Here is a 13,160-nt window from a genome sequence, read left to right as displayed (position 1 = left end):
ACATCACTGCTCTAGAGGAGATCTGCATGGAGGAATGGGCCAAAATACCAGCAACAGTGTGTGAAAACCTTGTGAAGACTTACAGAAAACGTTTGACCTGTGTCATTGCCAACAAAGGGTATATAACAAAGTATTGAGAAACTTTTGTTATTGACCAAATACTTATTTTCCACCATAATTTGCAAATACATTCATTAAAAATCCTACAATGTGATTTTCTGGATTTTTTTTCCTCATTTTGTCTGTCATAGTTGACGTGTACCTATGATGAAAATTACAGGCCTCTCTCATCTTTTTAAGTGGGAGAACTTGCACAATTGGTGGCTGACTAAATACTTTTTTCCCCCACTGTATATCCAATTATTTCACATACAAGTGCATAGATGGTAAGGGGTAAGGGCTAGGGGGTTGTCTCTGGGCCACACTTTAGTGCTTTATAGCAAAGATGTTCCTGGAGTAGGCACTAGGTTGCAACACTTATGGTCAGTATAGTACATCGTAAGAAGGGAAAAGGTATAGGTTGGTGTGTGCATAAACTTTAATAGATTAATGAATTACAAACTTGTAACACTTGAAGCCAATCCAAACATCAAGGCAAAAATGTACTATACCACACTTTCCTATAAGAATTTTGCTATTAGAAAATAAGGTTATAGAACAAAAGAAAGGACATTACAGTATATTTGATCAGTCTTAGGCACTGTGGCATCAAGTAAAATGGAATCCCAGCAATTATGAGAACAGGCACCATACTGTGGATAACGCAAAGTGCAATATTAGTGTATTATTTCAAATTCTGTGCATCCAATTTGTGAATTATTGGTTATGAGAGATTCATTGGAACATAATTTGTGTTCCCTGATTAGTTGGTATAACTCACATCTTTCACAAAGACGACCTGGCAGATTAATCAACAGACAGTTAGTGATTCCTGCCTGCTATTGCATTTCTGTATTTCTGGTTAATAGCTCATCTGGGTTATGAGTTTGTTTCAGGTCACTGTCCTGGTCTAATGGAGGTGACCTCCTTGGCTTTAGCTCAGTGGGCTAATGGGCATTAGTCAACCAAACCAATGTTACAAAACCTAGTACTCTGGAACCCTGAGTCATTAAACATATTTGTTATATACCACGACTAGTACAGCTGGTGTAGGTGTACTTATACTGGAATTTAATAAATATGTGGAATGACTGAGGGCTAGGCTTTAGTTCAGTGGGCTAACATGGCTGGGCTAACACCCAGTCACAGCCTGGGTTTGTTCCCCAGTGGGTTACCACAACACTGGCAGGTATGGTTTGATCTTGTCCAGCAGAGTGGTGGGGTCCAGGGCGATGAGGAGGGATGGGTGGTTGTGTATGTTCCAGTAGTATCCCAGAGCCAGGGCAGCACCCCCCACGGTTAGGGCCAGGGGCAGGGAGCTCTTCTTGGGCTCAGGGATGTCAGAGGGCCTGGTCTTCAGGGCTCCTGCCATCCGATCCCAAGTAGTCAGGATGGCCTGGAGGGAGAGGTAGATGTTTCAGTTTCTCTAATGTACCAAGTAATACTTAGGCCAGTATCAAAGACTATTCGTTTAAATAGGGATAATTAAAACACATGAATAGTGAGTTCTGAATTTCAAGCACAGCTTTATTTTAGTGATTGTATCGATACCAGAAAACACATCAGCATTATCAGCAGTATATTTTTGTATTAATACACTGTAGGCCCATCCCTACCTGTCGGGCCCCGTCCCACTGTCCCGGGCCTCTCAGACGGTACTGGTATGGGGTGCAGGGCCCCAGCAGCACACACAGCCACACACCAGGCTCCCACAGCAGCAGCCCTAGGAGGCTGGGACGCACCCCCACCTGGTCAGCTATCTGGTCCATGTAGTCAATGTAATCCACCTGGATGGTGTGTCTCTGGGAGGTCACATACCTGAGACAGGAGAGTTAGGCCCTGTCCAAAAACAACCCATAGGCCCCCTTCTGTGTTTTGCAGATCTAAAGGAGCAAGCAATATGGTGGAACCTTCCCTAAATCCATTAAAAGGGTAGGTGGAGCCATCATTATATTGCTTAAACTTTTCCTGTCCCCTCAAATCTACTAAATCAATCTCAGTACCTCTTAGCCATTGTCTCCTCCTTGTGTTTAATGTCCTTCAGCATGCAGTCCATTGAGGGAAGCTTATTCAGCCCTGTGGGTGAAACACAGATAATCTAATTTATATACAGTATGGCTCTGGACAAAATAAGTGCACCATAGGGACTGTTGTGTCATTTAGATATTTTTTTAAAGAACTGTGAGTGCATTCTGAACAGAGAGGTATGCTTGTGGGAGAGAGATAAAGAGAAAAAGATATAGAGGGAAGTTAAACAAGTGGGCCAATGTCTGGTAAAAGTAACAGTGATGTACCTTTGAAGACCCTGGTAGCCCATCGGGCCTGCATCTCAGAGATGGGCATGATGGCTCCAAGCGGCTGCACCAGCCCTATAACGGCCAGTGTGGGGCGCTCTAACCCCGGAGGGAATATGTACTTATACAGATTGGCCTTGTTACTGGAAACCGGCAGCACATGGGACGGTAGGAAGGGGAAGGAGAAGTTGTAGCCAGTGGCAAACACCTGGAAATGAGATAATGGACAGGTGAAATGTGGCAACTGTGCGTAAGTTTGGGTGTGTGTATATATGACTAGGTCTGGTGACGCACCACCAAGTCTATGTTGTCCTCCACGGTTCCGTCGTCAAACTCAATGCTGGACCCCTGGAGCCTGCGGATGTTGGGTTTGACCTGCACTGTGCCAGACAGGATCCGGTTGGGCAGCTCATCATTCACTGTAGGGTGCTGGCTGAGCATCCTGGGACATACACAACATGTTTAAAATATATTCAGTTCTCTTCTTTCTTTCTTTCTTTCTTTCTTTCTTTCTTTCTTTCTTTCTTTCTTTCTTTCTTTCTTTCTTTCTTTCTTTCTTTCTTTCTTTCTTTCTTTCTTTCTTTCTTTCTTTGTGTGCTCTTACCTGTGTTTGGGCTGTAGAGAGTAGAGGCTGTGGTTGAATCTCTGGTTGACTCTGTTCTCTCCCAGTCTGCAGCGCAGGCCAAAGGGCAGAATAGCCTGGGCCATCTTTAACGCCCTTCTAAATAGAACCAACGCAATGTTAGTGTACACTGAGTATACAAAACATTAAGAACACCTGCTCTTTCCATGACATAGACTGACCAGGTGAATCAAGGCAAACGCTATGATCCCTTATTGATGTCAATTGTTAAATCCACTTCAATCAGTGTAGGTGAAGGGGAGGAGACAGGTTAAAGAAGGATTTTTAAGCTTTGAGACAATTGAGACATGGATTGTGTATGTGTGCCATTCAGAGGGTGAATGGGCAAGACAAAAACATGTAAGTGCCTTTGATCAGGGTATGGTAGTATGTGCCAGACGCACCAGTTTGTGTCAAGAACTGCAACGCTACTGGGTTTTTCACGTTCAACAGTTTCCCCTGTGTATCAAGAATGGTCCACCACACAAAGGCCATCCAGTCAACTTGACACAACTGTGGGAAGCACTGGCGTCAACATGGGCCAGCATCCCCGTGTAACGCTTTTGACACCGTCCATGGCCCGACGAATTGAGGCTGTTCTGAGGGCAAAAGCGGGGGGGGGGGGGGGGGGGGTGCAACTAAAATATTAGGAAGGTGTTCCTAATGTTTGGTATACTCAGTATATGTTACTGATGGAACGCAACCTCCTTCCAGTGGAATCCATTGATCAGGCATGTTTCTGAAACAGGTGAAATCTACGACCGAGCACTTTCTTTTGTCTGTCCAATCACTTCTTATCAGTAATGATGGAGGAAGAAAATTTAGCATTTGTAATGTATTCGAAGTGTAAGGGTGCAAAAAGGTGATTTCCAGACAATCTACCTGTTTAATTCCATGTCCAATGGCACCCCTTGTTGACCCACACGGTTGAGGATCCATGCCCCACGCCTGGTACTGAGGAATACCTGAAGAGAGATGGGAGAGTGGGGCGGGGAACGGGAAAGAGGATGGGAGAGAATAGGGTAGAGGAGGGGGCGAAGACGGGGAGAGGGGGCAAAGGTCAGAGGATGATTTGACATAATAACACGGTCGTGGATAGACAGACTTGCCTTGTTCTACTGTTTCAGTCTTCTGCCCAAGTCTGCAATCTTATCTCAGTACCTCTGAGTATATGACAATATTGGCCCCACCTCACTACACAGCAAATTGGGTCATATGTTGCATCATTTTGTGAGTGTGTTCAAATGGTTTTGATCATTTCTAGGAAGCCGTTTGATATGAATATCAACTGATTGTTACAAAATGCCCTGTTTGACTGGGGCCTACTTGGTGGTGTGTAAAACTGGTTTTGCTTGGTCGTTGTACCTGTTTAGATCCTAACTCCCCGCTGTTCTACTGTACCTGTTTGGTGACCCTGCTGAGTTCCACAGCGATGTCTCCTCCAGAGTTGCCGATGCCGATCACCACCACCCTCTTCCCCCGCCACTCCTCTGCCGTCTTATAGTCCCGGCTGTGGAAGTACTGGCCCTTGAATGTGTCGATACCTGGAAGACAGGCCTGTGTCACTGACTGACTGACCACCCCACACAGTACTACTAGGGGTAGCAAGTGCACAGTAAGTGAGATAAGACTGTGGCCGAAATGAGACAGAGAGGAAATGAATCAAGACACTTTACATATGGGTTCTGTCTGCTTTGTAAAGAGGTAAAGAGTGACCATGTACTTATTATTAACTGTGTTTCTGACCAACAGATAAATACCTTTTAAATATGAATCCTGCTTCAACCTACCTATCATCCGCCATGCATTGGTCTCTATCACGACTAACCTACGATACAGTGCCCTTCAGCCACTATTATGAGACCGCTTGATCAACAAACCTTAAAATGGAGTTGAGATAAGACCAGACTCGGGGTTAGAGCTGACATACACTATATATACAAAAGTATGTGGACACCCCTTCAAATTACTGGATTCTGCTATTTCAGCCACACCCGTTGCTGACAGGTGTATTAAATCGAGCACACAGCCATGCAATCTCCATAGACAAACATTGGCAGTAGAATAGCCTTACTGAAGAGCTCAGTGACTTTCAACGTAGCACAGTCATAGGATGCAACCTTTCCAACAAGTCAGTTCGTCAAATTTCGGCCCTACTAGAGCTGCCCCGGTCAACTGTAAGTGCTGTTATTGTGAAGTGGAAACTTATAGGAGCAGCAATGGCTCAGCCGCGAAGTGGTAGGCCACACAAGCTCACAGAATGGGACCGCCAAGTGCTGAAGCGCGTAGCGCGTAATTGCAACACTCAGTACCGAGTGCCTCTGGAAGCAACGTCAGCACAATAACTGTTAGTCGGGAGCTTCATGAAATTAGTTTCCATGGCCAAGCAGCCACACAAAAGCCTAAGATCACCATGCGCAATGCCAAGCATCAGCTGGAGTGGTGTAACGCTTGCTGCCATTGGACTCTGGAGCAGTGGAAACACATTCTCTGGAGTGATGAATCACGCTTCACCATCTGGCAGTCCGACGGACAAATCTGGGTTTGGCAGATGCCAGGAAAACGCTACCTGCCCCAATGCATAGTGCCAACTGTAAAGTTTGGTGGAGGAGGAATAATGGTCTGGGGCTGTTTTTCATGGTTCGGGCTAGGTCCCTTAGTTCCAGTGAAGGGAAATGTTAATGCTACAGCATACAATTACATTCTAGACGATTCTGTGCTTCCAACTTTGTGCCAACAGTTTGGGGAAGGCCCTTTCCTGTTTCAGCATGACAATGCCCCCGTGCACAAAGCGAGGTCCATACAGAAATGGTTTGTCAAGATCAGTGTGGAAGAACTTGATTGGCCTGCACAGAGCCCTGACCTCAACCCCATCGAACACCTTTGAGACGAATTGGAATGCCGACTGCGAGCCAGGCCTAATCGCCCAACATCAGTGCCCGACCTCACTAATGCTCTTGTGGCTGAATGGAAGCAAGTCCCCGCAGCAATGTTCCAACATCTAGTGGAAAGCCTTCCCTGAAGAGTGGAGGCTGTTATAGCAGCAAAGGGGGGACCAACTTATTAATGCCCATGATTTTGGAATGAGATGTTCGACGAGCAGGTGTCCACATACTTTTAGTCATGTAGTGTATCTACAGGTCACAGTTCAAGGTTCAATCTGTATTGTGCCAACTGCTCCCCTCTCCTGTTGATACTATATTACACTGCTCAAAAAAATAAAGGGAACACTTAAACAACACTATGTAACTCCAAGTCAATCACACTTCTGTGAAATCAAACTGTCCACTTAGGAAGCAACACTGATTGACAATAAATTTCACATGCTGTTGTGCAAATGGAATAGACAACAGGTGGAAATTATAGGCAATTCGCAAGACACCCCCAATAAAGGACTGGTTTTGCAGGTGGTGACCACAGACCACTTCTCAGTTCCTATGCTTCCTGGCTGATGTTTTGGTCACTTTTGAATGCTGGCGGTGCTTTCACTCTAGTGGTAGCATGAGACGGAGTCTACAACCCACACAAGTGGCTCAGGTAGTGCAGCTCATCCAGGATGGCACATCAATGCGAGCTGTGGCAAGAGGTTTGCTGTGTCTGTCAGCGTAGTGTCCAGAGCATGGAGGCGCTACCAGGAGACAGGCCAGTACATCAGGAGACGTGGAGGAGGCCGTAGGAGAGCAACAACCTAGCAGCAGGACTGCTACCTCCGCCTTTGTGCAAGGAGGAGCAGGAGGAGCACTGCCAGAGCCCTGCAAAATGACCTCCAGCAGGCCACAAATGTGCATGTGTCTGCTCAAACGGTCAGAAACAGACTGGTATGAGGGCCCGACGTCCACAGGTGGGGGTTGTGCTTACAGCCCAACACCGTGCAGGACGTTTGGCATTTGCCAGAGAACACCAAGATTGGCAAATTTGCCACTGGTGCCCTGTGCTCTTCACAGATGAAAGCAGGTTCACACTGAGCACGTGACAGACGTAACAGAGTCTGGAGACGCCGTGGAGAACATTCTGCTGCCTGCAACATCCTCCAGCATGACCGGTTTGGCGGTGGGTCAGTCATGGTGTGGAGTGGCATTTCTTTGGGTGGCCGCACAGCCATCCATGTGCTCGCCAGAGGTAGCCTGACTGCCATTAGGTACCGAGATGAGATCCTCAGACCCCTTGTGAGACCGTATGCTGGTGCGGTTGGCCCTGGGTTCCTCCTAATGCAAGACAATGCTAGACCTCATGTGGCTGGAGTGTGTCAGCAGTTCCTGCAAGAGGAAGGCATTGATGCTATGGACTGGCCCGCCCGTTCCCCAGACCTGAATCCAATTGAGTACATCTGGGACATCATGTCTCGCTCCATCCACCAACGCCACGTTGCACCACAGACTGTCCAGAAGTTGGCGGATGCTTTAGTCCAGGTCTGGGAGGAGATCCCTCAGGAGACCATCCGCCACCTCATCAGGAGCATGCCCAGGCGTTGTAGGGAGGTCATACAGGCACGTGGAGGCCACACACACTACTGAGCCTCATTTTGACTTGTTTTAAGGACATTACATCAAAGTTGGATCAGCCTGTAGTGTGGTTTTCCACTTTAATTTTGAGGTTGACTCCAAATCCAGACCTCCATGGGTTGATACATTTGATTTCCATTGATAATCTTTGTGTGATTTTGTTGTCAGCACATTCAACTATGTAAAGAAAAAAGTATTTAATAAGATTATTTCATTCATTCAGATCTAGGATGTGTTATTTTAGTGTTCCCTTTATGTTTTTGAGCAGTGTATATAAACAAGTGGACGTGACTTGTAGTCTGGTCTGGACCCAATGCTGCAGACAGTCGCTGTGTCTAAAATGGCACCCTATTCCTTAGGGGTGCAGTGTCTAAAATGGCACCCTATTCCTTAGTGGTGCAGTGTCTAAAATGGCACCCTATTCCTTAGGGGTGCTGTGTCTAAAATGGCACCCTATTCCTTAGGGGTGCTGTGTCTAAAATGACACCCTATTCCTTAAGGGTACTGTGTCTAAAATGGCACCCTATTCCTTAGAGGTGCTGTGTCTAAAATGACACCCTATTCCTTAAGGGTGCTGTGTCTAAAATGACATATACCTTAGGGTGGGTGTCATTTGAGATTGGCCCAGTGTCTGAGGTCACTGTGTTGTAGGCTACCTGGGAAGTCGTGTAGAGGCAGGTTGGGGTGACAGTGGTGTCCTATACAGATCATCACAGCATCAAAGATATGTTTCTCCTTCTCTCCCTTCTTGTTCTCCGTCTCCACATCCCACTGGCCCGAACGAGAGAAATCTGGTCTTGGCTTCACCTGGAGGACTCTGATCTAACTCACACACAAACAAACAATTGTGCTAGTGTTGTGTAACATATGCAATGTTCTAAACGCCTCACCTCACTGAATGCACCTTGAAACTGTATAAATGATTGCTGTGACCAGGAACTGAGGTCCTACCTGGAAGCGTATGTGCTTGGTGAGTTGGAAGTGTTCGGCGTACATGCGGAAGTAGTCCATGATGAGGGAGTTGTGCATGTAGTTGGGGAAGTGGGCGGGGATGGGAAAGTCCGAGAAACACATCATCTCCTTGGATGTGTTGATAATGACAGAGTGGTAGATACTGGCCCTGTCAGCCTCCGGGTTCTCCTAAGGATGGAGAGAAGAATAGGAGGAAAGATCAGAAAATCATTTCCCCACACTTTTAATGAGCGCTTCAGACGAGAAGATGAAGCCACTTTAGACTATTGAGATGAAGGAGAGGAGACGAGAAGATGAGGCCACTGTATATAGATCAATGTTAATTTTGGCAGCTATTTTAGATTTTGTTTTAGTCTATTTTGACTAAAATACATTTTAATAGTAGCAGGGAAGACTTATTTTGCTACTGGGTCCAGCAACAAGAAACATGTATAACTTAAGTCAAAAGCACATCAAGTTCCAGGACAAGTGCATCGGGACAGGGGAGGGAGCAACATCACTAAGTCTACTACCAGGCAGCCAGAGCTGAGCTAGAGATTACATTTAACACTGCTTACTGCATTGCCAAAGAGGAGATGGCTTTTAACAAATTCAGACCCATGTTACTCTCCCAGAAAAGAACGGATTACAAATCTACCCGACATATGGAAACTAGGTGTCCTGCGCAAACATTATTGGCACCATCAAGAACACTATCCGGGAAGAGGGTTAGTATTACCCGGGATCCTTGGGACGTCTCTACCCTAAACCTTAAGGGTAGAGTAGATTTAATAGCTGATTTAATAGCTAGATTCTAGATCAAAGAAATTGATTAGTTATTGTGAGAGGAGACTAAACATTTATTTCAATATCCAAGTATCAGTTCATAGTCAGCCTGTTGCGTTGTTACAACATTAAAATTATTAGCTACATAGTTTTGTATTATTATTATTATTATTATTATTATTATTATCTGTTAGCTGAATGCAGTAATGGATAACAGTTCAGTCTGCAGTTGCACTTTTAAATACAATAAAGATTGTTGTAATCACCTATGTAAATATGTTTGCAGTTGCACTTTTGAATACAATTATTAAAAGTTGTTTTTATTCTAATGTCTTGCCCACTCTCTAGTGATGCGTTCTACATCATCAAGGTAACAACTGATGACAATTAGGAATGATAGGAAAGTAATTTGCAGTAAATGTTGTCTGGTGCTCCTTTCTTTTTGAAGTTAGGAGCACCAGTGCTACCAATGAAAAAAGTTAATTTAGAGTACTCACTGTACTCCTAATATTCAACAAATAGCATGAAAAAACAACTGCACTTGCATTTGCGGACCGTGAAAGCGGCAACACAGATGAATAACAGCGCACATGGGAAAATAGAGCTTCTGATATGATCAAAGCTAAAATAGCCTACATGAAAGTAGGAGAGAGTAAACATTATTGTTTCTAGTTTAGGTTAGTTACAATTGAAGTGTCCTGTCCTGGCTGCGCATCAGTTCAAAAGATTGACAAGTGACTGAAGTGACCACCTGGGAGCTGTGTGGGAGAGCCAGGCAGATCAGCTCAATCAGACCGCGCAACTGAAAGACATTAATTCTGCCAATGAGAGGATTACATTAAATATTCTGCAAAGGTTGGACAAAACAGATGAAAAGGAACTTCATGTCGAATAGAATGTCCATTAGTCACACTTGGAATTCTCATCGTCACAATTTTTTTCCGTCAATAAAATGAAAACTCATTTGTTACAGTTATCATTTTATTCATGGCTCCTCGTCTCATTATCATCATTTGTTTTTGTCAGGGAAAATAGGTTTGCAAATATTTCTCGTCATAGTCATTGTTGACGAAATTAACACTGATTGAGATGGGATGCAGCAGTCCGTCTCACCTTGAACCTCCACAGTCCCCCGATGTCATCACTGCTCTCGAAGCAGGTGGGCTCCAGACCCTCGTCCAGACAGCTCTTGATGCTGGTCAGACCTGAACTTCCCCCTCCAATCACACACACACGCCGTGACATACCGTCTGTCTGCAGAGGCATGGAAAGACACAGTATAACATTATAACGCAAAACATTAGGGTTAGTACCCTACTAAAAAATACATGCTGTCTGTCTTCACAGGAAGGACAGAAGTAGAGAGGAGATTCAGTAACTCCTGGAGGATAAATGGAAGTAGATGCTGTATACAGAATATATCAAAATCTATCCAAACTCTCGACTCAGAGGGGTGGGTGTGGCTGCTGAAGAGTTGCTTGTTTACCCGTTCTCAGTCATGCAGCACAGGCTACTGTAGCCATTGCTGAGTATCTTAACTCCATCCATTTCAGAAGAGGCTGATGGGAGGAGCTATCGGAGGATGGGCTCATTGTAATGGCTGGAACAGAAGTAATGGAACGGTATCAAACACATCAAACATATGGAAACCACGTTTGACGCCGTTCCATTTATTCCATTCCAGCCATTACAGTGAGCCCGTCCTCCTATAGCTCCTCCCATCAGCCTCCCCTGGTCCATATATACATCTACAGTGGGGAAAAAAAGTATTTAGTCAGCCACCAATTGTGCAAGTTCTCCCACTTAAAAAGATGAGAGAGGCCTGTAATTTTCATCATAGGTACACGTCAACTATGACAGACAAAATAGGATTTTTAATGAATTTATTTGCAAATTATGGTGGAAAATAAGTATTTGGTCAATAACAAAAGTTTCTCAATACTTTGTTATATACCCTTTGTTGGCAATGAAACAGGTCAAACGTTTTCTGTAAGTCTTCACAAGGTTTTCACACACTGTTGCTGGTATTTTGGCCCATTCCTCCATGCAGATCTCCTCTAGAGCAGTGATGTTTTGGGGCTGTCGCTGGGCAACACGGACTTTCAACTCCCTCCAAAGATTTTCTATGGGGTTGAGATCTGGAGACTGGCTAGGCCACTCCAGGACCTTGAAATGCTTCTTACGAAGCCACTCCTTCGTTGCCCGGGCGGTGTGTTTGGGATCATTGCCATGCTGAAAGACCCAGCCACGTTTCATCTTCAATGCCCTTGCTGATGGAAGGAGGTTTTCACTCAAAATCTCACGATACATGGCCCCATTCATTCTTTCCTTTACATGGATCAGTTGTCCTGGTCCCTTTGCAGAAAAACAGCCCCAAAGCATGATGTTTCCACCCCCATGCTTCACAGTAGGTATGGTGTTCTTTGGATGCAACTCAGCATTCTTTGTCCTCCAAACACGACGAGTTGAGTTTTTACCAAAAAGTTCTATTTTGGTTTCATCTGACCATATGACATTCTCCCAATCCTCTTCTGGATCATCCAAATGCACTCTAGCAAACTTCAGACGGGCCTGGACATGTACTGGCTTAAGCAGGGGGACACGTCTGGCACTGCAGGATTTGAGTCCCTGGCGGCGTAGTGTGTTACTGATGGTAGGCTTTGTTACTTTGGTCCCAGCTCTCTGCAGGTCATTCACTAGGTCCCCCCGTGTGGTTCTGGGATTTTTGCTCACCGTTCTTGTGATCATTTTGACCCCACGGGGTGAGATCTTGCGTGGAGCCCCAGATCGAGGGAGATTATCAGTGGTCTTGTATGTCTTCCATTTCCTAATAATTGCTCCCACAGTTGATTTCTTCAAACCAAGCTGCTTACCTATTGCAGATTCAGTCTTCCCAGCCTGGTGCAGGTCTACAATTTTGTTTCCGGTGTCCTTTGACAGCTCTTTGGTCTTGGCCATAGTGGAGTTTGGAGTGTGACTGTTTGAGGTTGTGGACAGGTGTCTTTTATACTGATAACAAGTTCAAACAGGTGCCATTAATACAGGTAACGAGTGGAGGACAGAGGAGCCTCTTAAAGAAGAAGTTACAGGTCTGTGAGAGCCAGAAATCTTGCTTGTTTGTAGGTGACCAAATACTTATTTTCCACCATAATTTGCAAATAAATTAATAAAAAATCCTACAATGTGATTTTCTGGATTTTTTCTCCTCAATTTGTCTGTCATAGTTGACGTGTACCTATGATGAAAATTACAGGCTTCTCTCATCTTTTTAAGTGGGAGAACTTGCACAATTGGTGGCTGACTAAATACTTTTTTCCCCCAATGTATACTGGGTAGAGCTGCGATTTGTGTAGGCGGAGTCTACCACCGACTACATCCGAGTCGCTATCAGTCGATACTGGGCAATTCCACCGTATCAGAATGATGCTGAGACTCAGATTTTTCACTTTAACAAACAAAACCAATGTTTGCAAAGTTAAACAAACCATATAACTCTATGCACAAGGACTACTTTTAACAATGTCCACTGAACATTTTACAAAAACACATTTACTTGAAGAACAGTGCAGATGCCAGTTTGGTAACAAAATTACAGTTTGTGCTGTCATTCTGTTACCAAACTTTATATCTGCACTGTTTTAATTAAAAACTACAGATTTCAGCAACCAAAGAAAAGCCCATAGTTGCACAGGACAAACATAGGTACAAGGTAAGCTATACACATTAAATAATGGACATTTTTGCAAGTATCGACTGATAGCAGCTTGATGAAATTGACAGTGGTACACTCTGCCGACACTCATCGCAACTCAACTCAGTAGTGACAGTAGAGTACAGTCATGACCTAAATTATTGGCACCCTTGATAAAGATGAGCAAAACATACTGTATAAAATGTGTAATACAA

At 44.6% G+C, this 13,160-nt stretch overlaps 1 protein-coding gene across 6 annotated transcripts in view; it reads right to left on the bottom strand.

Moving 5' to 3' along the window:
• Window positions 1-520: 520 nt before the first annotated feature.
• LOC311131351 (flavin-containing monooxygenase 5-like) overlaps window positions 521-13,160 on the bottom strand; it is a 28,121-nt gene continuing 15,481 nt past the window's right edge. For all 6 annotated transcript variants that reach the window (XM_084164300.1, XM_084164301.1, XM_084164304.1 and 3 more), the window contains 11 exons: window positions 10,368-10,508; window positions 8,469-8,657; window positions 8,174-8,339; window positions 4,417-4,559; window positions 3,898-3,980; window positions 2,998-3,114; window positions 2,688-2,835; window positions 2,394-2,601; window positions 2,103-2,175; window positions 1,716-1,917; window positions 521-1,495 (listed from right to left, as the gene is read on the bottom strand). In XM_084164300.1, coding sequence (XP_084020426.1) covers window positions 1,271-1,495; window positions 1,716-1,917; window positions 2,103-2,175; window positions 2,394-2,601; window positions 2,688-2,835; window positions 2,998-3,114; window positions 3,898-3,980; window positions 4,417-4,559; window positions 8,174-8,339; window positions 8,469-8,657; window positions 10,368-10,499 — 1,686 coding nt within the window. In that variant the 5' untranslated portion in view covers window positions 10,500-10,508 and the 3' untranslated portion in view covers window positions 521-1,270. The remainder of the gene's footprint in view (window positions 1,496-1,715; window positions 1,918-2,102; window positions 2,176-2,393; window positions 2,602-2,687; window positions 2,836-2,997; window positions 3,115-3,897; window positions 3,981-4,416; window positions 4,560-8,173; window positions 8,340-8,468; window positions 8,658-10,367; window positions 10,509-13,160) is intronic.

This window comes from Coregonus lavaretus (assembly GCF_964263955.1).
Source record: "Coregonus lavaretus genome assembly, chromosome: 6".
Lineage (NCBI taxonomy): Eukaryota > Metazoa > Chordata > Actinopteri > Salmoniformes > Salmonidae > Coregonus > Coregonus lavaretus.
The sequence above is the reverse complement of the archived record's forward strand: the minus strand, read 5'-3'. Positions and strand labels throughout refer to the sequence as shown.